Here is a 27,390-nt window from a genome sequence, read left to right as displayed (position 1 = left end):
CCTAGCCAACCTCAGGGTCGCTCGGCTCGCTGTCGTCTAGGGAAATAGCCCTCGGCCCCACCAAACTGGGTAATTCGTTTGTGTGGATGCTGTGTGATGTACCCCACCCCGCCCAAATAACAGACAATACACCAGATACAATTAAATGATTTACAGTTTATAGATATTACTGGAACAATATAATTAATAGAGAATAAAATATAAAAGGAAAATAAAAGGCTTATCAAAGTTCAGTCTCTTCGTGCACAAACAGTTGGAGCTCAGGACCCTTCTTCTTCACCCTGCGACCCCTCAGACCACCTCGACCAGCTGCCTGGGACTAACAACGGTGGTCGACCAGACGCTCCACACGTGTCCGTCTCCGTCTCTTCGCTGAACGCCCTCCTAGGGGTCCAACCCCGTTAGCGGACTCACAGCACCTGGTCCATCCTCTGACTCTCTCTCCCGCCTTCTGCCCCAAAACCCCGCGCATACAGTATCTTCAAATACACCAAAAACATAACAACTATCCCAATTGGTTCGTGACATATTCTTATCACACTCCTAACCCGAAACAAGCTGCTAGCGCAAAAACTTTCTCAGCGTTTAACATAACAAAGAAGCATTCCCAAGTATAACAAAGAAGCCATTTTAATTAGCCTACGCAGTAACATAAGAGACGAAACCCCCTTACATGAGTAATATTGTAAATATATTGTTTCATTAAACATTCCTCATTTATATAAGTCATAATGGGTTATACTGTATGGAAGTAGTACACGAATGACATACATCATTATACAACTACATTATATGTGAGTGCCTTACTAATGTAAAACGAAGTAGGCAAGTTGTCCCAGGCTCCCGTGTTTTGCTTTTGATTTGTTTCTGAAATTACAAAATATAACAGTGGTGATGAGGAGGTTTTAAAATGAATCCAAGATCACCGTTAAAGTGCAACATGTTGTCTTTTTCAACAAGGGGAAGAGAGAGACATTCGGCTTTCAAAAAAGAGTGCAGCACGTGTTTCTTCACAAGGGAAGAGAGATACGAGAAAAAAGGCTGAAAACACATTAAATTCATGGGTTCGTACACAGTGAGTATCGGGCAGTGATAATAATAATAAATAAATAAAAAGCAGAAATGGCTGGCTACATTGGGAAGGGAGATGCGTTTAACTGGATGAAGAAGACTGAATGAACTGAGCAGTGTTTTGAATCAATTGAAATAGCTGATGAAAAGCAAGTGCCTGTGTTACTGAGTACAATACAGCCTACAGTTTGCTTAGAAGTTTGACTGCTCCAACTAAACCAGCTGAAATGAGCTTTGTGATATAATGAAAGTAATGCAGGAACATTTAGAATCGATACCACTATTCATTGCAGAATGCTTTAGGTTGCTGCTGTAACAAAAGAATTTCCCACTTGGTATTAATAACAAGAAACACACACAAAATATGCTGGTGGAATGCAGCAGGCCAGGCAGCATCTATAGGAAGAGGTACAGTCGACATTTCAGACCGGGACTCTTTGTCAGGACTAACTGAAAGAAGAGTTAGTAAGAGATTTGAAAGTGGGAGGGGGACGGGGAGATCCAAAATGATAGGAGAAGACAGGAGGGGGAGGGATGGAGCCAAGATCTGGACAGGTGATTGGCAAAAGGGATACCAGACTGGAGAAGGGAGAGGATCATGGGATGGGAAGTCTGGGGAGAGAGAGAAGGGGGGAGGGGAGCCCGGAGGGTGGAGAGCAGGCAAGGAGTTATAGTGAAAGGGACAGAGGGAGAAAAAAGAGAGAGAGAGAAAAAAGGGGGGGAAAATAACAAATATATTAAACAAATAAATTTGGGATAGGGTGTGAAGGGGAGGAGGGACATTAACAGAAGTCAATATTCATGCCATCAGATTTGTGGCTACCCAGATGGAATATAAGGTGTTGTTCCTCCAACCAGAGTGTGGCTTCATCTTGACAGTAGAGGAGGCCGTGGATAGACATATCAGAATGGGAATGGGACGTGAAATTAAAATGTGTGGCCGCCAGAAAATCTTGCTTTCTCTGGCGGACAGAGCGTAGGTGTTCAGCGAAACGGTCTCCCAGCCTGCGTCGGGTCTCGTCAATATATAGAAGGCAGCACCAGGAGAACCAGACGCAGTATATCACCCCAGCCAACTCACAGGTGAAGTGTTGCCTCACCTGCAAGGACTGTCTGGGGCCCTGAATGGTGGTAAGGGAGGAAATGTAAGGGCGTGTGTAGCACTTGTTCCGCTTACAAGGATAAGTGCCGGGAGGGAGATTGGTGGGAAGGGATGGGGGGGGGAAACGAATGGACAAGGGAGTCGCGTAGGGAGCAATCCCTGCGGAAAGCAGAAAGAGGAGTGGAGGGAAAGATGTGTTTGGTGGTGGGAACCCGTTAGAGGTGGCGGAACTTATGGAGAATTATATGTTGGACCCGGAGGTTGGTGGGGTGGTAGGTAAGGACAAGGGGAACCCTATTCCTAGTGGGGTGGCAGGAGGATGGGGTGAGAGCAGATGTACGTGAAATGGGAGAGATGCGTTTGAGAGCAGAGTTGATGGTGGAGGAAGGGAAGCCTCTTTCTTTAAAAAAGGAAGACATCTCCTTCGTCCTGGAATGAAAAGCCTCAACCTGAGACGGAGACGGAGACGGAGGAACTGTGAGAAGGGGACGGCATTTTTTCATGAGACAGGGTGGGAAGAGGAATAGTCCAGGTAGTTGTGAGAGTCCGTAGGCTTATAGTAGACATCAGTAGATAAGCTGTCTCCAGAGATAGAGACAGAAAGATCAAGAAAGGGGAGGGAGGTGTCGGAAATGGACCAGGTAAACTTGAGGGCAGGGTGAAAGTTGAAGGCAAAGTTAATGAAGTCAACGAGCTCAGCATGCGTGCAGGAAGCAGCGCCAATGCAGTTGTCGATGTAGTGAAGGAAAAGAGGGGGACAGATACCAGTATTATTTTTTTTAATTAAATTTTTTTTTCCAGTATAGGCTTGGAACATGGATTGTTCCACAAACCCAATAAAAAGGCAGGCATAGCTGGGACCCATACGGGTGCCCATGGCTACACCTTTAGATTGGAGGAAGTGGGAGGAGCCAAAGGAGAAATTGATCCTCTGTCCCTCTCACTATAACTCCTTGCCTGGTCTCCACACTCCGGGCTCCCCTCCCCCCTTCTCTCCCTCCCCAGGTTTCCCGTCCCATGATCCTCTCCCTTCTCCAGCCTGGTATCCCTTTTGCAAATCAATTTTCCAGCTCTTAGATCCACCCCTCCCCTCCTGTCTTCTCCTATCATTTTGGATCTCCCCCTCCCCCTCCCACTTTCAAATCTCTTACTACCTCTTCTTTCAGTTAGTCCTGACGAAGGGTCCCAGCCCGAAACGTCGACTGTACCTCTTCCTATAGATGCTGCCTGGCCTGCTGCGTTCACGAGCATTTTTTGTGTGTGTTGCTTGAATTTCCAGCATCTGCAGATTTCCTCGTATCTGTGGGATTAATAATGTGTTATTATTATTATTATTTTTATAAAATGACCAGAGAGCAATACATTACATATTTGAGTTGAGATGTGTTCTATATTGAGTTGGAGCTCATAATTAAGCAGGGAGGAGTGCAGTGTATATTTAGTATTTCAGTAATATTTAAAACAATAGTATAAATATATTATCTGATTAAGCATTCTTTATTTACATAATTCATTATGGGTTATACGTAAGAAGTATCAAGTGAATAGCATATATGAGCACCTTACTAAAGCAAAAGAAGTAGACAAGTTATCCCAGGCTTCTGTGTTTTCCTGTTGATGAGTTTCTGGAGTTACAGAACACGACAGGCACAACACTGCGGGCTGAAGGACCTGTGCTGTGCTGTGAAGTTCTACGTTCTGTAATATAAAAGAAGGACCATTAACTTTAGAGCTTCTCAATAATCCCACTCCCCAGTGTTTTCCCCATAACCTACTCTCTTCCTCTCAGGTACCCATCAGACCCCCCACCTACACTACGGACATTTGCAATAACTCATGAATCTACCGACTAATACATTTGACGAAAGTGGAAGAAAACCAGAGTTCCAAGGGAAACCTATCTGGTTGCAGGAAGACCATGCAAACTCCACACACACTGCACGGAAGATAGGATCAAACTCTGGTCACTGCAGCTGTAAGGCAGCAGCTTGACCAATACTGGCTTAAGTAAAGCAGGTTCATCCTATCTACACCTGTCTAGGCCCGTCAATTTAATTTCCTCTCAGCCCGAAAATTTCAAAGAAACCGTGGATGGGAAGGATCATTGACAATGCTAAGGGTCCTGTGTGCACAGTGCTCCTGAGAAATATCTCTAATGAGTGAAAAGAGACCCCAATGATCCTCTCAGCTGTGCTTGTAATCCTTTGGAGGAACATGTGGTCAGAGGCCTTGCAATTCCCATATCAGACAGTTATGCAGCTGGTCAGGACACCCAATGGTGCTTCTGTAAACATTGGTCAAAATAAGCAGTTTTGGCATAACCTCTTTCCTATTATATTCCGCATCTCAGCTACTAAAGTAAGGTGTTCTATTTGCCCTTTTAACCACTATATCTGTCACGTTATTGTTTAAGGATGCACGAACATATTGTCCAAAATCTCTCAACCTTTATAATTGTGTGTTACTTTACCCTTACCTAATATATTATTCAACAGATCTCCAGACTGATCTTAATTTGCCAGTTTTCCGCAGGTCTCTTCATATTTTCCTGCGGTCTCTATCATTTGTCCTCACTGTTGAATATCTTACCAAATATTATGAACACAAGAAGGTCTGCAGATGCTGGAAATCCAAAGCAACACACACAAAATGCTGCAGGAACTCAGCAGGACAGGCAGCATCTATGGAAATGAATAGATTGTTGACATTTCGGGCCGAGACCCTTCTTCTGGACTGAGAAGGAAGGGGGAAGATGCCAGAATAAAAAGGTGGAGGAGGAGGGGAAGGGGACTAGCTGAAGGTGATAGGTGAATTACCAAATATTATATCATCTGTAAACTTCTTAATTAAACCCTCTATATTAAAATGTAACTCACCGATATATACCAAAACCATGGTACTCTTCCTTCTTTTCAGTCAATGTCAAAGTTGAGTTATTGGAATAAGCACAAGTACATGTATGCACAGGTACAATGAGAAACTTTCTTTCATTAGCATCACCAGCACCTAGCATTAGGACTACAAATTGCACAAGATAAACACAAATTATGCATAAATTATGCATGAAAGAACACGATTATGAATGATATGCAAGAGAAGCTTTTCACTACATTTTTGTACACGTGACAATGCTAAATCAATACCAATTAGAGGAAATGAAAAGCAAGGTAGTGCAAAGTGGTTGCGGTGTTGCCACACTGTGGTAGTGATTAGGGTGGTGCCGATTGGTTCAAGAACCAAATGGTTGAAGGGAAATAGCTGTTTTCAAACATGGTGGTGTGGACTTCAGGATTCTTGTAGCTTCTGCCCAATAGTAGTGGCGAAGAAATGCAATGGCCCGGATAGTGGAGGGTCTCTGATGATAGATATTGCCTTCTTGAGGCAGCATGCCATGTAGACATTTTTGGTGCAGAGTGGGATGTGCCCGTGATGTATTGGGCTGAACACATCACATATGAGCAGCTCATGTGGTCCTGGACTCACGCAGAGATGAGAACACATAAATCTGGAGTGACATTTCAGTGAAGGACTGAGAGTGTTTCCTTTTTTTCCTCAGATCAGGAATTAAACTGAGGTCCTGGTGGATCCTACGATCTCATGATATCATTAGACTCCAAAAGAGTGCTGTCCTATCCAACAACTAGTATACATCAATAATCACAGCTAAAGTAGAAATAAAAATAGAACCTTCTGGAATTAGTTAACAGGTCATCCAACCAGGAACAGTTTCAGAACTGATGTTAAATCTGAAACTCAGTGTTGATAGATTCTTAAACAACACGGGAAGACAAGAAGAAAGAACAAAATAATGTCTGTGTGTAATATGACGGAAGGCAGGACAGATTAAAGGACGAAAGGGAAAATGATATAATACAAATAAGCTGTAATAAGACAACTGAAAAAAAAGACAATTTGAGAGCAAGCGTAAATAGCAACAACAGAATGACTACTAGAACGAGCTGTCAAGTAAAGCAATGATTGTAATGGAAATGTATTGAATTCATCATTGAATCATGAAGATTGAAGGTGTTATTTCTTGAATTTCAATGGATCTGTATAGGTGGCTGAGATCAGAATAAACAGAACAGGGAATGGTACGAGACGTAGGAGCAGAATTAGGCCATTCAGCCCATCAAGTCGGCTCTGCCACGTCATCATGGTTGATCCATTTCCCTCTGAGTCCAGTACACTTAATAAATCAGTATGGTTCGGTTAAAAAAACAAGTCTTTTACTGTATTTCGGTGCATGTGACAATAATAAACCAAATGGATTTCCAAAAAAGGAGTAAATATTTCAGAATAAGAGGTGATCCATTTAAGGTAAAAACAATGTGGATTTTTTGTTCTAAGAGGATTGTGAGATTTCAAAACTCTTTATTTCAGAGAGCCAAATTTGTGTCATTGAATATATGCATAGCCGAGGTAGTTAAATTTTAGGGGTGTCAAAATTTTGTGGATGCTGCGAAATAAATTTCAATATATTATCAGGCAGGAAAGGATTAACAAGGCCCCGTTGACACTCTACGCATGCGCATGCGTCATGTTGTTCAGTTCCGAATGCGGCGGGAAAGTAGTACCGGCACAGCGGGATAGGACCGTTTAGTTTAAAAATGCAAATCCATCCGCTGCGCCTGCGCACTGTCAAGGTTGGTGCCTGCTCGCAGGGAAAGTAGAGGGAATTACCTCGCCGCGTCTGCGCAGTGCTGACAAAACAGGACAGGAAGAAGTATTTTTCCTCCTTTCGTTCTCATTCTGTTGTTTCGGAGCGGAAGAGGTGGTGTTGTCGAGCACTGAGCCGTTTGCTAATTTAAAAAACACTTAAACACGGTGAGTTCAAGGAATGAGGTTACCGGTGGTTTGGAATTAATTCAGACGGCGATTTAAATCGAATTTTCTCGTGTTTAATGGTTAAGGTTTGTTTATCCAGAGCCTTAGATTTTAGTGACGTAGAATTAGACCTTAAAATTGAAACGTCCTTGCCGCAGAGCTTACCGTGAGCAACGTCTAGGACTTAAACCGATTTTTAATGAGGGGTGGCTCAGTGTGGGAGAACGTGGCGCGCCATCCGAAGGTCGATTCGGTGTCTCAAGGCCCGGCCATTTCCGAATTTGGTTGATTACTAATAGCTTACGGCGTGAAATTTATCTTGTGGTGGCAGAACACGGTATAATCTCATCAATTACAAAAATAAAAGGTAGATGATGGCATCTGCTGGTGGGTTTGGTGATTCGTGCGCGCTTCTTAAAATGGCGCCGAGGCGGTAAGATGGCGGAGGAGCTGAAGCGGCTCCGCAGCTTCTGCTTCCTTCTCTCCCCCCCCCCCCCGAGCCTCATGCAAGTCAAACATGGCTGTGTTTAGTCCCCTCCGCGCCTCTTCTCTCTCTCACCCTCTCCCCGCCCCCCCCCCCAAGAAGTATGCCTAATATTCGGAAAGAGTGCAGGCAAGATTCATATGGGCGATAAGCAGAAAACATTTAGCCGGGGCGCGCAATAGGACTTGGCCGCGCGTGTGGGGGGGGGTGGGGGGCGGGGGAGAGGTGCTGGAGGATCTTCAGTGTCAGTCAGCGTCTGTTTCAAGTCTTTTCAACCCCCCTCCCGTCATCTAATTTCTGAATGTACATTAAACCATGAACGCTGACACTCTCTTGCTCTGCTTATTTAATTTAACTGTCCCCCCCCCCTTCCGTATTTTTGGAAATTCTTGGCAGTTTCTAGAGTAGGTTACGTGGTCGGCACAACATTGTGGGCCGAAGGGCCTGTTATGCGCTGTGTAGATACGTTTTATTTGATTGTACTGCCGCAAAGACATTTCACGACATAGCTAGTGATAATCAACCTGATTCTGAACTGTTGATAAATCTTTTTTTTCTCCCCTGCTCCAGCAGATGCTGAGATCCTCCAGGAGATAGTTGCTCCAGATTCCAGCAAGACTAGAGGGCATGAGTTGTAGGAGAGGCTGAGTAGTCCAGCACATTGTCCTGGAGTGAAGGAGGCTCAGGGGTGACTTTATAGGGGTTTATAAAATTGTGTGGTCACAGCATTTTTTCCCAGGGTGGGGGAGTGTAGAACTAGAGGGCACATGGTGAGAAGAGGCAGTTTTAAACATAACCTGAAGGGCTACTTTTCATATCAGAACAAGCTCCCAGAGGAAGTGATAGTGGTGGGTACAAAATATTTAAAATAAGTTTTAGAATTTACATAAGTGGAATGGTTTTGTCCAGGTGCTTGGCATTTTATTTTGAAGTATTACCTGGTATGCTGAACAATATTTGGAGGAGGCCTTTGAAGGTGACAAAAATAATGAGTGTTATGTTCCTTGTACATGTGCTTCAATTTGATTGTTTGGAAGGAGTTTGTTCTCCCTATGACCACGTGGTTTCTTCCCGGTGCTCCAGTTTCCTCCCACAGTCCAAAGATGTACTGATGGGTTGGTTAATTGATCATTGTAAATTGTCCTGTATTTAGGCTAGGGTTAAATTGGGGATTGCTGGGCAGTGTGACTGGAAGGGCTATTCCACATAGTGTCTCCAAATAATATAATAAAAAAGTTTGTGTGCTTCCTGGCTGTGATTTTTTTTTGTCACTACAGTATGTTGAAAAGTGAATAATCTGGCTTGAAAGTGTTTTGGGATGTCCGTGGGAGGGCGAAAAGTATTATGTGAATATCTTTCTGATAGTACAATATTAGGACTTGTGGCCTAGCGAATCTCCCTTGTGTACTTGGTATTAGCTGTTGGGTGCAGGTCAGTGGGACTGGGCAGAACAATAGATTGACATGGACTCGTTGGGCCTCCTGCGGGCCTGTTTCTGTGCTGTAATGTTCTATAATTCTTTGTATCTGGTTGCTGACCCTGATTGCCTTTTGCAGGTCTTAAAAATGGCCCTTGTGTTTAACACATAATTAGATCTGCTGAAAAATACCTAAATTTATCTTATTAAAAGCTTGAAAATAATTAAATAGAAACTGCTGTCACAGTTTGTTGGGTAGAAAATGACTCGAGTAGGGAAACATTAGGTTAAATGAGCAGCTGATTAAGTAGACCAAGCGAAACACTTTCTTAGATGGTACCATTTAAACTGTAGTATGACAATAATACATTGCTTAAATCAGTTAATGGATGGCAAATTTGTGCAGATCAGGTGGGAAAAATCCAGTAACCACGTTTTCAAATGAATGGGATCCAGCCACACACCAGTTGTGGTGTAAAGATGGGAGGTTGGAAAGCTCAGCAAAGATGTGCTGAATCCAGCATCTGGTATGTCTGTTCCAACTGCATAACCAGCTAGATGATTCCTAACATCCATGTTAGCCTGAATTTCGAGCATTTATCAATAACTCTTAGCTTTACTGTGTTTCTTGCACTTAATTTTGTTTGAATGTCGCTTAAAATAGCCATCACTAGGGAGGTAGTGCTAAGCAAACTTGTGGATATAAAGATAGGCTGCCTGGTCCTAATGGAATGCCTCCCAGGGTACTCTTAAGAAATGGCAGAGGTTATAGTTGAGGCTTTGGTGATAATATACCAAAATTCTCTGGATTCTGTGGGTCCTGGTGGATTGGAAGAAAGCTAATGTGACGCCACTGTTCAAGGAAAAAATGTAGGCAAAAGGCAGGTAACTATAGGCCAGTTTAACATCTGTAGTAGGGAAAATACGAAGTTATTGAAGAAATAGCAAGGCATCTGGAAAGAAATGGATCCATCAGGCATTGCAGTGTGGATTCAGCAAAGGCAGGTCCTGTCTGTCAAACTTCCTGGAGTTCTTTGAGGATATAACGAGTGCAGTGGATAGATGGGATCAGATAGACATTATTTACTTTGATTTCCAGAAAGTGTTTGATAAATGCCACATTAAAGACTTATCCAAGATAAGGATGCATAGAGTTGGGGGTGATGTATTAGCATGGTTAACCAATAGAAAGCAGAGTTGCATGGGTGTTTCTCTGGTTGGCACTCAGTGGAGAGCAGTGTGCTGCAGGGGTTGGTGCTGGGCCTGCAACTGTTCATGTTATACATTAATAATCTTGGAGAAGGGACCGAGTTTAGTGTGCCTAAGTTTGCTGATGACACTAAATTGAATGGGAAAGCAAATTGTGCAGAGGATATTGAGAGTCTGTAGAGAGAGTGAGAGGTTGTGAGTGGGCAAGAGTCTGGCAGATGGAGTACTATGTTGGTAAATGCAAAGTCATCCACTTTGGAAGGTAAAATGAAAGATCAGATTATTTAAGTAGTAAAAGATTGCAGCATGCTGCTGTGCAGAAGGACTTGGAAGTGCTTGTGCATTAATCACAAAAGGTTGGTTTGCAGGTACAGCAGGCTATCATGAAGGCAAATGGAATGTTGGTCTTCATTGCTAGAGGGATTGAGTGTAAGAGCAGGGAGGTTATGCTGCAACTGTAGAGGGTATTGCTGTGGCCGCATTTGGAGTATTATGTGCAGATGTCTCCTTGCTTGAAGGATATTCTGGCGTTGGAGGTGGTGCGGAGGAGGTTCACATAGTCGAGTCCAGAGGTGAGGGGGTGAGACTGTAAGGAAAGATTGAGTCGCCTGGCACTGTACTTGCTGGAATTCAGAAGAATGAGAGGATATCTTAATAGAAGCATAAAATTATGAAAGGGATAGATAAGATAGAGGCAGGAAAGTTGTTTCCACTGGTAGGTGAGACTAGAATTAGGGGACATAACCTCAAGATTCAGTGAAGTAAATTTAGGATGGAGATGAGGAGCTGTTTTTCCCAGAGAGTGGTGAATCTGTAGAATTTTCTGCTGAATGAAGCAGCGGAGGCTGGCTCAATACATATATATCCAACCTTGTCTTAAATATTTTTGTATAGTAGGGTAAATTAAGGGTTATAGGGAAAAGGCAGGTTGGTGGAGATGATTTTATTGAATGGTGGAGCAGGTTTGATGGGCCAGATGGCCTGTTCCCTGCTCCTATTTCTTGCATTCTAAAAGTAACATGCATTCTATTGATTGCAAAGGTTGAACAACTTGGATTAATGGTTACACAGAGTTAATGTTATCTAAGCCATTTTGAATGTGTTTAAAATATATCCATATTAATGTGTATTCATATAAATTACTCACTTAATCCCTTCCAAAAGAATTTTTTTATCTTTTAAAAGCTGCACATTATTAATATATACTTAGGAAATGGTGACCTTCATCATGCATTCAGTTTTATTCTATCCAGATATGGGGTAAATTGTATTCTAAAGGGCAAATGCTGTGGATAAACTCAAACTGGGGTTCTATTCCTTCAGTTGTATTACATTTATTAACTGGAATGGATTGAGGTAGTTGCTTCAATATTTCAGTTGTCACGTCAGGTGACAATACATCTATCACTACTTCGTTTTAAGGATTTATCTGCAAGCATGTTGGTATTATACCATGTTTCTTAATCCTTTTACACAAATTAAACTTGATGTTAAAGGAGCATCAATATTCTATAGTTGGTGCACTTTAGAATGAAGCGTAATGTTAGCAGTGGCCAGAGTTTTAACCTGGGAATTTTCAACATGTTTTGATCCAGAAATATTTTTCCTTTTCAGAAACCATGTCTGATGAAGGAAAACTTTTTGTTGGTGGGCTGAGCTTTGACACAGATGAACAATCATTGGAGCAGTTATTTTCCAAGTATGGTGAAGTTCGTGATGGTAAGGTCTTAATGTTCATTTTGACCAACCTGAATGTGGCCATTCCCCTGCAAGTGTAGGGGAGTGGCTAGCTTCTGCTATGTTAATATATAATTTCATGTGTTAACTGCCAGGAAAAGGAATTCTTTCTAAATTGGGTATTTGAAAATTCAACAAATTATTGAGATAACAAGGCTAGCTGTTTGCTAGGTACCTATTGTACTCTTTAAACCTGAAATGAAGTTTCAAGCCAACAGGATCTTGTTTCTAAATTCATTTTTGGTTTGAAATCCAATTGCATTAATTTTCAGTTAACAGATCGTTAAATAATTGTAAAACCAAGTCATTTGTCTGCTGGCTGTATACTGCAGTACAGACTAGATTGTCTTGCTCTGCATGTTTAAAATCCATGATAAGAATTGATACTTGGGCTGCTGATTTCAGTAAGACCCGCTGGGAGGGGCAAGGGAGTGCAAGAGGGTAAAAATGATTAGCTGTTCATACTGTATTTGGGTGTTAAATAAGGATATTTGTGGACAGTAAGTTAGGAGATGCAAATACATAAAATGAGTGGGAAGCACTTGCTGAGCAATATACGAGGGAGCAGATTAGATAATACAGTGTGTCACCGAGTTACGAACATCCGACTTATGAACAACTCATACTTACGAGCAGCCTGCCATAAAGCCTATTATATTAAAAATTCATTGGCTTGAGGAAGGGGACCGCCATCCACCACTTTAAGTTGGATCATGTTGCCGTTAACACTGAGTGTGTAACTTTGCATTTGGCTTAAATTTTTCACCATGACCCCCTTTTCCAGTCATCACTTGTCCCATTTAACCTGTCTCAGTGCGGGTGGACTTTAGCTCCCCCGTTCTGTCAACGGAACAGTGTTTCTGTTCCGTTGACAGAAAATGATCACGATTGAAAATAAAGTGGAGATAATAAAGCGATGGGAAAGAGGTGAAATGACATCGGTCATTAGAAAAGCGTTAGGCTACAGTCGGAACAATTTCAAAGGATAAAGTGAGAATAATGGAGCATGCGAAAGGCCCTGCCCCGATGAAAGCTACAATTATTACTAAGCAATGCAGTGGTTTAATTATTGAAATACATAAGTTTAAGTGTTTTCTATGCATAGAAAGGTAAAATATATACTAAGAGAAGTGTTTGACTAACTGACGCTAAATAATGCCAGATGTACCTGTTCAGACTTGCGTACAAGTCGGACTTAAAGAGGAACAGAACTCGTTTGTAACCCGGGGACACGTTGTAGTAATAAGAGAATGTTAGGGTAATAAATCTAAGATTCCAGCCAAGGATGTTGAAGCATCTGTTGATGGGCAAAAGATGGAGATGCTGAGGAGTGAGGTGAGGGAGAAACCTCAAGATTTATTATAAATTTAAGGTGTTGGTAGGATAGCTAAGTAAAGACGAGTATATCAGTGGTTGAGCAACCGGTAGTGTAATGAATGGTGTTGATGTGGGCCAAGTAACATATTTATTGTCTTCCCCTGCTGTTACACTGGTGCTGAATCATACTCGATGGCTTGAAGTAGGGTGTGGTTGTACAAGTATCAATAGAAATGAATGTTAATTTCCAGTGTTCCTCTTCAGCAACCTTTGGCAGTGATGCTGGCACCCTGTGTTTTCAAGAGCCAGTGATGTCTGATTGCTATGAGGTTACATTCATTTTTATTCAAGAGATTCTTGGTCCAATCTTAAAATATAACAGGAGCCTATATAATAACGTGATGTTCCGTATAGGAATATCTAAGGGATACTCTTGGGTGATATGGCTTGAAGTACGGGTTCATGAAAAGGTTTCTGTGTAATGTGGTATTGTATTAATCCAGCCTTTAACAAATGGCTGCATTAATAAATAGGCAAAAATTATTCTATTGAAGGTTATTATTTTCTTTCAAATGGGAGATTGTTTCTAGTGTTGTATCATCAATACTCAATCCATAAACTGCAGGATGTTATGGTTATGGCAAAAAAATCACTGACAATAAATATGCTAAGGTGCTTCAGAAATTAAATGCATTTATGAATTGAAAGGTAAATTCTAATACTGTTCTCTTTTCTCCTGGTATATATTCAGTCCTTGTGATCAAAGATAAAGACACACACAAATCTAGAGGGTTTGGTTTTATTACTTTTGAAAATCCTGATGATGCAAGGGACGCCATGGCCATGAATGGAAAGGTATATATTTCTAGCTAAGGGTCTTTTAAAGGCAAAGTGGTAGATGCAAGGTACTTAAATTTTAAAATTTGATCTGAACATCAAATGATGTGAAAGGCAGTGGCATTGTAAAAGGGTGTGTAAATTATTACATCAACCAATCTAGTTAGACATATTCCAGATTGCTTGAAGACTGGATTGAAGTTCACCACATGAAATAAGTATGGTCTACTTATCTGCTCATTTAACCGGTTTCCCTACTGGAGTTATTTTCTGCCCAACGTCTTGCATCTATTAACATAATGTAAATTCAGTTTTGCATTTTACTGTCTGTGAAAACACTTTGTTCTTGGATGGCATCAATTAAACTGCTGTATTATGAAGATAATATATTCCTTTTGACATTTTCCAGTCAGTTGATGGTCGGCAAATTCGTGTAGACCAAGCAGGAAAAGGCTCTGGAGGTAGAGGACGTAGTTACCAAGGTGGTCAGTCACGAAGTTATGGATTCCGTGGTGGGAGAAGTAGCCGTGGATTTTACAGAGGTAATTTTTAATGTGATGGAGACTGCTGGTCTGTGGCACTAGGCCTGTAACCTGAGGGCATGACTTCAGCCCTGTCATTGTAATTTGAAATTGAATTGATCTTGTAGCTTGGCTTTTCACCATATAGAAATGATAATGCTGTAAGGTTATTGTAAAAGCCCAACATACTTGCTTGACTACATGCAACTCAGTTTGGTACCACGCTCTCTCACTGTCGTTAGGTCTTCCAGTGCGGGTTAACAATTACATTGCTTTTATAAAGTATGGATCCTTAAATAGCAAGTAGTGAGCACTGTGCTGTATGGAATACCAGAGGTTTGTGAATTTGGTTATCAGAATGTCACTTTGTGAACGGATTAATGTGTAATACCCATTAATACTGGTTTTGTAAGTTGAGTAAATATTTAATCCATGATTGATTTCTCACTCCCAACAAAAATCAAACCATTTTGATATATTTTCCAATAGATGGTGACAGAAGTGGACGAAACAGTTACGGAAATGACTATTATAGGTAAATTCTTATATTATTGGACATTGAGCCTCATTTTAGTTTTGCATATGCTGAATGTTTTCTTTTAATTCTAGGAGCTCAGGCATGTATAGCTATAACAGTTCAGCTGGAAGGTCTTACCGAGATGACTACGACAGTTATGGTATGTCCATTTATAACAGCTTGAAAGGGTTTAATTTTACTATTTGCCTCATACATCTGAATGCTTGATCGAATACTTTTAGTCTCCTGGTCAGCTAGACTAAGATTCGAGTAGAATTAGAATTTAGCAATGAAAATAAGATTAGAACAATTTTATGGCATATGTTTGAACATAATTATTCTTCCTCAGCTGTTATGTTCCTGAAAAACCAAGCCCTTTGTTAGCATGCATGTCCCAACATGTTCATTCTGTGTACAAATCAGGTTCTGCTTTGTGAAAAAAAGTTGCAAATTGCATCTTCCTGGGGTAAATGACAATGCAAGTTGTTTTCATTTTAAGGTCCTTTAGTCTTTTGTACTTTGGCATAGAGTTTTAAATGCAGTAAATTTATTATAACATCTATCTGAACAATCCTTCTGATCTATATATTTACATAACAACATTTGCTGGAAAGAGTTAACATGCAAGCATCCTCTTAATTTATTGAAGGTATTATCAGTTACTGGGATTTCAGCAGCTATACTGGTCAGGTTTACAGTTATTTAGATTTGTGATTCAACTTTGTGCAGTTGCACTGAAGTTTTCTTCTCATGTATTCCTTCCTCCAAACTGAATTGGAAATTAGGAGAGAGTAAATGTATCACTTGAAGGGCTGAAATGGTGTTATTGAACTTGGAGACAAGGGTTCCTGTGGATAGCTAGATCATTGAGTGTTTTTGAAATTTGGGATTGCTACACAGATAATGTAAAGTGAAAATAAAGTTGAGACTGGTTTTGTAAAAACAAAAATCTCCCGATCTTAATACTCTTCATTGGAAAGTGTTTAAGATCATTAGACTTTAAAGTGCAAAATCCAGATTAAGTATACTCTACAGTTTTTTTGCAACTGTTCTGCTTCAAACTTCAATTTTAACAATTGTATAAAAGTACTTAGTTTTCATGCATGTTCATGAAAAATTATTGGTTATTCTGCAGCATTGATCTGGATTGTGCTTTATTGCGAATGTTTCTAAACCAATTTCCATCAGATAAGAAATATATCCAGTCAACACAAAATTCACAAATGGAAATTATTTTGTCCTCAGACTGGAAAAAACTGTCCAATATGAATTTATTTTGTCTAGAGGGCAAGTAAGATCCTGTTTCTGTCCCATTATTTTTGGCTGCTGGTAGCTGACAGGTCTTTGTTCAAAATGTTCTAGGTAATCAGCAGTATTGGAATTCTTGTACTACATTGGCTGATGTACTGAAATTGTGCTCTGCTACATTTTGTTGGCCTGAGAGCTCCAAGAGTTGAGCTGCAAAACTGAGCTTTTTGACAATTTCCACTTAATTATCTCCCAAGCCAGCATACAATTTTCAATTTTTTTTGTTGTTGCAATTCTGTTATATTGTGAAATTCTGCTTCAAGTTCCCAAGCTGTTTTTCTTCCAATAATAACAAAGTCTTCTGAAGGACATTCGCTTTGTAAAGGTTTCCTTTATGCAATAATACTTTAGCATTTCTTTCTCTTCTGCCTACATACATAAACTTTATCATGACTGAAGGAAATTGTTGTGGTTGTTGCCATTTGGTATCACCTTCAGAATGTGTTTCATCTGCTAGCTGCATTCTTGTCTCTTTCCCTTTCTGCCTTAAAGACTGACAAATTTAACTGAAGCTCTTATAGTAGACTTCCGTTGGAATCTTGTGCTGGCTACCCACTTATTTTAAACATACTTATTGGACCCTTTTCAGCTCTGCTTAATGTAGCCTGTAGTTGATGAAACTGATGTTAAAACTGATATCTGTCCATTGCTGTTTTTACAATCTGATAGAATATGGAGAAGCTAAATTAAAATAAAAGATGTATTATGAATTCTTTACATTGTCCCTGCTTCTCCTCCTCCAGCTACAAATGAATAATCAATCTCCTTGAATCAAGATCATCATCCTTTTGGCTCTTGAGTTTTGGAACTACAGAAAGCAGTTGTCTTCTGAATTACATGTTTAACATTTATCAATATTATTGACAGTAATAACTTCTGACTTGAATGTGCATTTACTTTTAGGTCAATGACCCATTGAGTCTATTTATTGCAATTTTTTTCACTTTTAGGCCTATAGCAACAAAGGCAGACTTAATCATCATTTTCCTGTTGGAATCTTGATCAGTTCTTGCCCGTCTTACCAGTTTTTCTTTGAATTTTTGATGTTTTTTCCCCTCTGCTGCCTATAATCAGTCTTAGCTGCAGAGAATTTGACTATTTGTCTTTCATTCGTCTAAATAAAATTATACACTGACTTTCCTGATGGTAAATCAACATTCAGTCGTTCTGCCTGTCATTGAAAATTGCAGTAGAATGTTTGAATCTGCTGGATCTTACATACTTAAGAGATTGTTTAGAAACAATTTACAAAAAAAAACTAATAGGCTTGTTTTTGGAAAATTATATACTGATAAAGTTGGCCATTTGTTCATGCTGTATTTCATGCTCGAGGATGAAACTTTTTTTGTATAAACTTGGCTTTTTGGAAACTGATTAAAGAACCTTGCACCATGATCTTGTTGCTTTAATCAACCGTAAGTGTTACATTGAATTGATTTGGCTGAAGTTTGTGCAACCTGGATGAAAACTAGTGGCTGAGCACAAAATCTAAATATTTATACATGCATACCTTTATTATAAATCTCAGGGTAGTGAACTTTATTTTTACTAAATGCATTACAATTTACCAGGAAGATGTGTAGAGATTTTTTAAAGAAAAAGATCCCTTTGTAATGAAAAATCTTATCGGTAACCCGTAGAGATTCATATTTTACGAGATCAGAAATCGGAATTTCCTACATTTGTCAGCAACAAGAACATTTGAGCCTGCCATTTTGGAAGTGGCTATGATTTGCTTGTTTATTTTAAGTTATTTCTCTGGGTCTTGCCCTTGTTCTTCTCTCCAGCCTAGTAAGTCTTGTATTTCTTTAGCATATACAAAAAAAAATGTGTATTTGTATTCCTTTTAGAAAGAGGGAACATGAGAAATTGGAGTGGAAGTAGGCCACTTGGCTTGTCAAACCTGTTCCGCCATTCAATAAGCTCATAGCTGCTCTGGCCGCAAACTTGGCTTCACATACTTGCCTTTTCCCCATAACGGTTAATTTTGCTGCTATGCAAAAGTCTTATCTAGGCTGTATTAAATATTTAATGATGTGGCCTTTACTGCTTCTGTAGGCAGAGAATTCCACAGATAGACTGATCTGGGTAAAGCAGTTTTTCCTCTGTTCTGAAATTTATTCCCCAGAATCTTGAGACTATGTCCCCTAGTTCTGGTCTCAATTATCAGTGGAAACCACTTTCACAACTCATGTACTCCTTTCATAATTTTGTTTTTTGGAAGGCCACTTCAGTTTAAATTCAGCAACAAACAAGGGAGATCCACTTAACTCACCTAATTAATTAGAATTAGCAGTTTTTAATTTGTGAAGTGACCAATTTTGTAGTGAGGGGAATATTCATTCATTATTAAACAATTATCTTTAAAATTAGATTAGCTTTGTATAGCTGTTCAAGGAATTTTCTCAACACTATTCTGGAATAGTATCCACCTTACAATTTAGAGAGAAATTGGAACATTAGTTTGCATCAAAATGCTGAAGGTTTTTAAATGGTTTGAGTTATGCAGAACTTAAATTCTTTCATATCCTTCTCCCCCTTACCCAATATCTTGTACACTTACCTGAGGTACTTGCTGCTTGTGTTGACCTTTAAACCTGTGCAATATTACATTAAGATATCAATCCACATTACCTGTCAAAGATTTTCATACTTTACAAAATCAAGATTTTTGCTGGCTCTGATGAAAGTAGTGGCATTGAAGAATGACGTATTCCTCCTGCAAAGAAACTTCAGCTGGTTATGACTAATGCAGCAATGGATATAATCATAGCCTCGAGGTAACTCCTTTTGCTCTTGTGCAATGTCCACATTTCCCATTCTGTTAACCCAATTTGTTTTGAATGTTATCGTGATAGATTGGAATAAATTGAAGTGGATTTGCTTCTTGGGTCCTTTTTAGGGTGCACCTCTCAGTTCAAAAAAAAAAAAAAAATTTCCCCCTATTGCATGCACATAGGCCAAGTTGACCTGTTCCCGTTGAACGAAGATCAATGCAGGACTTGTATGAAATTGATCTTTTCTACACATCGTAGTCGCGAGTAACTCAACAACATGGGTCAACTATTCTGTTCAGCCGTGAGGAGAAAAAATTGTCTTCTCATGCATTTTCATCAAATATCCCAACTCCTGTGTGTAGCATGTTATTGCCAATGTTGTATAACAGGTTTCCAGACTGGTTTAAGATCCTCTGATTTCAATCTAAGTCCCTGCATCCCAAAAGCAGTGGTGCCTATGGTGTTTTAGCATTTTCTCATTGTATACTGACTACTTCTATAAATGCAGAACTTATTGGGCCTGCCAATGTTAACTACTTATAAGTTGCACTAGGTTGAATATTTTCACGTACTCCAAAAAACCACATTTGTGATGAGTTGGGCATCTGGAGATTTTTCAGTTCCAAGCTTAAATTCTCCTTGTCCACCTCCAATGTCACAACTAAGAGTGCATTTGTCTCGAATGTTTACTATGCTTGCTCTCAAATGGACAAAAAGCTCCATGGCAGCTTCAGACGAGCATTCTTAGATGGTCAGTATTATCTATTATTTAGCATTCATCATTGTAATCCTGTTTGAGCAAGCCTGCTGTGTGTGGCTATCTCTGACATGAGAATACTGCTCTCATTTAAAACAATGAGCCAATGTGCTTTGTGACATCCCAAGTTTGAAATGCACTGTATAAATGCAATTTAAAAAAAAACCTGGAGGTAAATGTTATTTAATTTAACATATTAGTTTGTACACATCCATCAGAACTTGTAAACCTTTGAAAGTGTTTTGAAAGATGGTCTTTAAATTTTTTTGGCTTTTTCTGCTTATATAAAAGTGATAAATTAGTATTGGAAATTTAAGAAGTTAACACTAATTTATTCTGTTTTTAGAATAAAAAAAACCTCTGAAGAAAGATGACAGTCGTGTTTTAATTTTGGAAGAGACTTCAGTCACGATAAATGAAAGTGAGTATTCCAGTTTATTTTTTTCTCAGTCCCAATTAAAATCATTTGATAAATTACAAAACTGGGGTTAACTTGTATTTTAATGCTTTGTACATCTTGTTTCATATTAGAATTGTGTATTAACTATCATTGTAATTTTAGTTTGAATGGCTGCATTAATTCCATCAGCATAATTGTGGGAATGTTGGGGAGGAGAGGAATATTGCTTTCAAGTAATCTCCCAAGTTGCCAAATAGGTTTTGTTCTTTGTTCTTAGAATTGTATAAGGGTTCTGACTTGGGCAGCACAATGACAAGTGCTGGCTCTTCTCCAACTTGTGTTCCATTCTTGTCTCTGTTACCTCTGTGAAGTATGCACATTCTCCCTGCAACCTCAAGTTTCTCCCAGATGTTTGTTTCCTCCCACATTCCAAGTAACTACAGGCTGATAAGTTAATAAGCCACTGCATATTCCAGCCCCAACCTCCATTTGCTTCTGTCACCTTCTTGTCAATCTAGAAATTGACAACAATGATTAAAAAAAAATTAAAATGAAAGCTGTGGCTCTAAAACATGAATATCTTTCCTGTTCTATGTGTCTGTTGGATGAGTATTAATTGAGCAATCTTTTAATGGTCTATTTATTTATTTCAGACTGGCCCATATGCTGGGAAGAAAGAAGAAAATTTGGAAAAAATAATTAGTTGTAGTTAATATCTGTTTGGGTAACGAAGACTTCATTAGAACTGTGTTCAGTATAGTTTTTGTTTTCCTCCAATTATAAACCGAACTTGATTATAAAACTATTGTATTCATTAAATTGTGAAGTCCTCTCTAGTTTGCAAGAAAAACAAAACTTGGTACATATCTTATGACCTAAGTTTGTGTACACTTTGGATATTACAATTTTTTTCCTCCTGTTACCTCAGTTCCTCTCCTGATATATTCATTGTACTACCTAATCTCATTTGACTTCTATATTGCTGATTGCTTTAAGAAAAGCAATAATGTATTGTAAATGATTTTATTAAAATGTATTTCAATTGAGTTTTAATTCTACCAAATGTTTTTATTTTTAACAATTAAAATGATTGAAACTTAATGATTGAAATCTGAGTGACTAAAGCAAAAATGGCAGAATATTGTAGGAAACTAGGCCAAATCTCATTTGTTTATAACTTAGCGAAATTAAACCTGTAATGTTTTTCTATTAAGATGTCCTTAAATTTTTGGTATTAAATTTGAAAGATTGCCAAGAAAAAAAATTTTCTAGGTTCCTGGTTGGCCAGTTTAGCAATTAAGATAGGTAACCACATGCGTGTGTACCAAAATTCCTTGATAACATTCAATTAACACACCATCTGCAGATGTATGCTATGCAGAGAACTACACTTTTTCTGAAGGGGCATTACTTAGGCAGTCAATTTCAGAAGTGTATTCTTTCTCCTGTAGGGGAAGGTTACCTTGTGATAAATTTACTGATTTTGGTTGTGCGCCTCATCTGTTACTTGAATAATGTTTCGATATTTCTTTTGACATTTCCCTTTGGGTGTTAGTGTAACCCCATCACACTTGTCTTCTAATGACTTAGGCCATTTGGTCCAATTCCATCTTATCCCAATGTGTCCTATTTCCTTGCAGTATTACATTTCAAGTGCCTATTAATTCTCATTCTCCTGTCACTCACCTACACTAGTAGCCAATTAACTTGTCATTGCATCTTTGGAATGTGCAAATATGATGATTTATAATTGGGGGAAATCCACTTTGTTCAGGAATACTTTGCAAATGCCACAGGTATCATTCAAAGTTGACAGTAAACCTGGGCTGCTGTAACTGTGTACTTTGTCATAGAAGATTAGAACTTGAATGTTTGGTGTCCAAGATCAGAAGGGCTAATGTAGTTAGGATTAATATTGCCTTCTCTGGGTAATTAACTAGTGTCAGCTTTGTACTGGAGTAGTTTGTCTTAATGTAAACTGGAACATGCCTTCAGCAATTCAGTTTTTATGTTTGCATTGCATTCATATACAGTGGCATGCAAAAGTTTGGGCACCCCTCGTCAAATTCTCTGTTACTGTGAATAGCTAAGCGAGTAAAAGATGACTGGATCTCCAAAAGGCATAAAGTTAAAGGTGACATGTTTCTTTAATATTTTAAGCAAGGTTACTTTTTTATTCCTTTTACAGTTTCAAAATAACAAAAAAGGGAAAAGGCTTGAAGCAAAAGTTTGGGCACCCTGCATGGTCAGTACTAAATAACACCCCCTTTGGCAAGTATCACAGCTTGTAAATGCTTTCTGTAGCCAGCTAAGAGTCTTTCAATTCTTGTTTGCGGGATTTTCACCCATTCTTCCTTGCAAAAGGCTTTAATTCTGAGAGATTTCTTGGGCCATCTTGCATGCACTGCTCTTTTGAGGTCTATCCACAGATTTTCAATGATGTCTAGGTTGGGGGACTGTGAGGGCCATGGCAAAACCTTCAGTTTGCACCTCTTGAAGTAGGCCATTGTGGATTTTGAGGTGTGTTTAGGATCATTATCCTGTTTTAGAAGCCATCCTCTTTTTCATCTTCAGCTTTTTTTGTTTGCTTCCAGAATTTGCTGGTATTTAGTTGAACTCATTCTTCCCTCTACCAGTGAAATGTTCCCCATGCCACTGGCTGCAACACAAGCCCAAAGCATGATCGATCCACCCCCGTGCTTAACAGTTGGAGAGGTGTTCTTTTCATGAAATTCTGACCCTTTTTTCTCCAAACATACCATTGCTCATTGCGGCCAAAAAGTTCTATTTTAACTTAATCAGTCTACAGGACTTGTTTTCAAAATGCATCAGACTTGTTTAGATGTTCCTTTGCAAACTTCTGATGCTGAATTTTGCGGTGGGGACGCAGGAAAGGTTTGCTTCTGATGACTCTTCCATAAAGGTCATATTTGTGCAGGTGTCGCTGCACAGTAGAACAGTGCACCACCACTCCAGAGTCTGCTAAATCTTCCTGAAGGTCTTTTGCAGTCAAACGGAGGTTTTGATTTGCCTTTCTAGCAATCCTACGAGCAGTTCTCTCGGAAAGTTTTCTTGGTCTTCCAGACCTCAACTTGACCTCTACTGTTCCTGTTAACTGCCATTTCTTAATTACATTACAAACTGAGGAAATGGCTACCTGAAAACGCTTCGCTATCTTCTTAGCCTTCTGCTTTGTGGGCATCATTTATTTTAATTTTTTGAGTGCTAGGCAGCTGCTTAGAGGAGCCCATGGCTGCTGATTGTTGGGACGAGGTTTGAAGAGTCAGGGTATTTATAAAGCTCTGAAATTTGCATCACATGGCTTTTCCTAAAAATGACTGTGAACAAGCCATAGCCCTCAAGCTAATTAAGGTCTGACACCTTGGTAAAAGTTATTTGAGAGCTCAAATCTCTTGGAGTGCCCAAAATTTGCATGGTGCTCTTTTCCTTTTTTCCCCCACTCTAAAATTGTACAAAACAAAAATAATACACTAATCTTGCTTAAAATGTTGAAAAGAATGTTTCACCTTTAATTTTATGACTTTTGGAGATCTGTTCATCTTCTACTTACTTAACTATTCATGGTAACACAAATTTTGACTGGGGTGCCCAAACTTTTGCATGCCAATGTATAGTGTTGAAAATGTGACTTGTAATTGTCACAGATTGTTTCTGCCGTAAAGGGGGCCTCAAATTACATGGGTCACTGGTTGCAAATGTTTCTCCCTTATTTTTATTTGCTGCTGAGCTATGCTATTAAGGATGAAGTGTTCCTGAGGATGGTCATCCTACCAGTTATCTAATTGTTCATTGTAGGTAAATGGGATTTAGAGGCATGGAAAGAATTGGACCAGGATGCATTGATATATCTTCTTAGCCTGAGCAGTCTTGTTTAATTATTTTTTTATAATGGAAGCAAATTAACTTATTACAAAATGTTGCATATGCTGTGTTTCCTGTAATATAGGAACTCAGGCTTTGAGGTAGTTTCATTAAACATGAACATGAATTTGTAAATGAGTGCATCAGAAGTGTGTATATATACTTGGTGATACTTGTTAAGGATTTGTTTTCCAGGGGTTCTGAATCACACATTTTCTCTTTCAAAACTGTCGTATAAGTTGGTTTTACGTACAGCTCCCATAACCTGAATATGTAAAATGAGCTCACAATTTGAGTATAGTTCTGAAAAGTTCACTTTCTTTTCTTTCCATTGATGCTGAGTGACCATAAAAGTTTCCTGCATGGTTTTTTTGATTACCAATAAAGTGATATTTTGGATGTTGCATCTTTTCAAGTATAATATGCACACACACATTTGAATCTATATCTTGGATATTCCTATATCCTTGATGTGAGACTGCAGATACAGAAAATCAAGGGCAATAGGAAAAATGTTGGTGTAATGCAGTAGGCCAGGTAGCATTTATGGAGGGTAATTGCTTGACCTCATCTGTATTGGGTCTTGACCTGAAGCATTGATGGTCCCTTTCTCTGCATAGAAGCCTGACTGTTTCTTGAGCTGACCCAGTACCCTTTTGATCCCTTACAGCTCAAATCGATTTTAACATGTTGCTATAATGTAATTTGTTTTTGAGTTTAGCCTAAAATTGTATTGATTCCTGAAGTGTTGCAATATTTAATAGAGCACAAATATGTTGACAGTTCTTTAGAGTATTAGCAAGTTGGGGGTTAATAACAAAACAGCAGAACAGGTCCTTTTGGCCAGTGTGTCTGCTAAACATGCCACACAAAACATTTACTTGTAATAACTGCCTGACGTCTACCACCCTTGCCCTATATATGTCCTTAAAACTCCATCCTCTCATATTGGCATGGTGCTCTCATCTTGAATTCTTCATTATTTGGGAGGGGGAGGAGAGGATGTTTCTCCCTACCCTGTTATTTATACCTGTCAGGTCTTCCCTTTAGCCTCTGCTATTCCAATGAAAACCCAAGCTTGTCAACATCTCCAAGTAGCTCATGCCCTCTAGTCCAGATAGTCTGTGCATCCAAAGGCTTGACATTCTTTACTGTATTGGGTGATTAGAATTGCCTCCAATACTCCATGGTGCCACCTAACCCACTTTATAGAGCTGCAACACCACTTCCAGATTGTTACGCATGATGCCTCAAACTAGTAAACTGATCCTAACTTTGTTACTGAGATTGCACGAAGGTGAAATTGGTGATTGACATTTCTATCCATGGTTCTGTTAGTAGCATTTTAATTAATACTTCTCAGAAAGCCCTGCATTCGAAGTAAATTTATTATCAAAGTATGCTGATGTCACCATATATTATGCTGAGATGTATTTTACATACAAAGAAATTTCAAAAGAATAAAGTGCATACAGACTGGCAAACAATGTGTACAGAAAGGCATAACAGTAAAAAAAATAGTTGAAGGATTGGGAAGCTTGAACAGAAGGAAAGTAAGTTGTAAAGATGAAATGACGAGAAGGAAGGTGCTTGGGAAACTGAAAGGTATGAAGGTGGATAAATACACCCTCAGGGTTCTGAAAGAGGTGGCTGAAGAGATTGTGAAGGCATTAATAATTGGTAAGATTATCTGGCATTAGTAAGAATCAATAGATTATGGCATGCTTTTGAGGGCTAAAAATTGCAAATGCCACTCTTCAAGAAGGGAGAGAGGCAGAAGGAAATTATAGGCCAGCTAATCTAACCTTAATGGTTTGGAAGATGTTGCAGTCTATTGTTAAGGATGTGGTTTAAGGATACCTGGAGGGACATGATAAAATATGAAGATAGCGTAGTTTCCTTAAAGGAAATTTTTGCCTGACAAACCTGTTGGAATTTGAGAACTAACAAGTTTGGATAGACAAAGGAGATTCTGTGGATATTGTGTTTAGATTTTCAGAAGGTCTTCGACAAGGTGCTGCATGTGAGGCTGCTTAACAGTATGGTATTGCAGGAAAGAAGCTAGCAAGGAAAGAGCATTGGCTGATTGACAAAGTGGGAATAAATGGAGCCTTTGGCTGTCTTGACTACCGTGTTCCAATGGAAAAACTTAATTTTGTTATGTCAGTGAATTGGATGGCAGAGTTGATGGTTTTGTGACCAAGTCTGAGGATGATATGAATATAGACGGTGGTGAGGAAGCAGGAAAGCTACAGAAGGGTTTAGACAATAGAATGGGCAAAGAAATGGCAGATGGAATAGTGTCCTGAAGTATGGTAGAAGAAATAAAAGGGTAGACTATTTTCTAAAATCGGAGATGTAAAGATACTAGAGAGACCTCGTGTAGGATTCCCTGAAGGTTAATTTACAGGTTGAGTTGGTGAGCAAGGCAAATGCAATGCGTTCATTTCGAGAGACCTAGAATGTATAAGCAAGGATGTAAAATTGAAGGCACAGGTAAGGCCTCACTTGGGAGTATTGTGAGCTGTTTTGGGCTCTTCATGGATGCGCTGATATTGGACAGAGAAAGTTAACGAGAATGTTTGAATGAAAGGGCTACCATATGAGGATGGTTCTGGGCTTGTACTCAACAGAATTCAAAAGAATGGGGGTGGGGGAGAAACTCATTGAGACCTAGCGATTATCGCAAGACCTCGATGGAGTGGATGTGGAGGGGATATTTCCTATGGCGAGGGCACAGCTTCAGAATAGAGGGACGGCCGTTTAGAACGGAAATGTGGAATTCAGCCAGAGAATGGTGAATCTGCAAATCGTCACAGTCGGCTGTGGAGGCCAAGTCATTGGGTATATTTAAGGCAGAGGTTGACACATTCTTGATTAGTCAGGGCATTAAGGGTTATGGGGAGAAGGCAAAAGATTGGAGCCGAGAAGGAAATGAATCAGCCATGATTAAGTGGCGGAGCAGATTTGATGGACCAAATAGCCTAAATCTCCTCCTAATCTTATGGTTTTAAGACTGCAAATACAAAAAAAAACTAAACGTTGAGAACACTAGTTGTAAAATCCTTCCGTGAATGCATAGATTGTAGAATCAGTGAGGTGAGGGAAGTTCTACACGCGCTTCAGAAGCTTGATTGTTGATAATACCTGTTCCTGAACTCGGTGGTGTGGGACCTAAGGCTCCGATATTTCCTTCCCAATGCCAGCAGTGGGAAGAGATAGCCGTA

General features: G+C 39.4%; 1 protein-coding gene and 1 long non-coding RNA gene across 4 annotated transcripts; one reads left to right on the top strand and one right to left on the bottom strand.

The window, feature by feature from the left end:
* Positions 1 to 842: 842 nt before the first annotated feature.
* Positions 843 to 7,476, bottom strand: LOC134337432 (uncharacterized). Of its 2 annotated transcripts, XR_010015993.1 has the most exons (4): positions 7,166 to 7,476; positions 5,050 to 5,191; positions 3,740 to 3,871; positions 3,423 to 3,473 (listed from the first exon to the last, which is right to left on the bottom strand). It is a non-coding gene; the product is annotated as an uncharacterized LOC134337432 (long non-coding RNA). The 2 variants fall into 2 exon arrangements; XR_010015994.1 differs by lacking the exons at positions 5,050 to 5,191; positions 7,166 to 7,476 and adding an exon at positions 843 to 867 and having other exon boundaries at positions 3,382 to 3,473; positions 3,735 to 3,780.
* Positions 6,845 to 24,542, top strand: LOC134337431 (cold-inducible RNA-binding protein-like). Of its 2 annotated transcripts, XM_063032426.1 has the most exons (8): positions 6,845 to 7,000; positions 11,725 to 11,829; positions 13,916 to 14,019; positions 14,411 to 14,543; positions 15,012 to 15,057; positions 15,132 to 15,199; positions 20,228 to 20,302; positions 20,935 to 24,542. In XM_063032426.1, exons 2-7 carry the CDS (start codon positions 11,730 to 11,732, stop codon positions 20,230 to 20,232), a joined length of 456 nt encoding a protein of 151 aa, XP_062888496.1. In that variant the 5' UTR covers positions 6,845 to 7,000; positions 11,725 to 11,729; the 3' UTR covers positions 20,233 to 20,302; positions 20,935 to 24,542. The 2 variants fall into 2 exon arrangements, with proteins under 2 accessions (XP_062888496.1, XP_062888495.1); XM_063032425.1 differs by lacking the exons at positions 20,228 to 20,302; positions 20,935 to 24,542 and adding an exon at positions 17,091 to 19,127 and having other exon boundaries at positions 6,846 to 7,000.
* Positions 24,543 to 27,390: the final 2,848 nt, after the last annotated feature.

The sequence above is a fragment of the Mobula hypostoma genome, chromosome 24, assembly GCF_963921235.1.
Source record: "Mobula hypostoma chromosome 24, sMobHyp1.1, whole genome shotgun sequence".
Classification (NCBI taxonomy): Eukaryota; Metazoa; Chordata; class Chondrichthyes; order Myliobatiformes; family Myliobatidae; genus Mobula; species Mobula hypostoma.
This window is presented reverse-complemented; position numbering and strand designations above follow the sequence as displayed.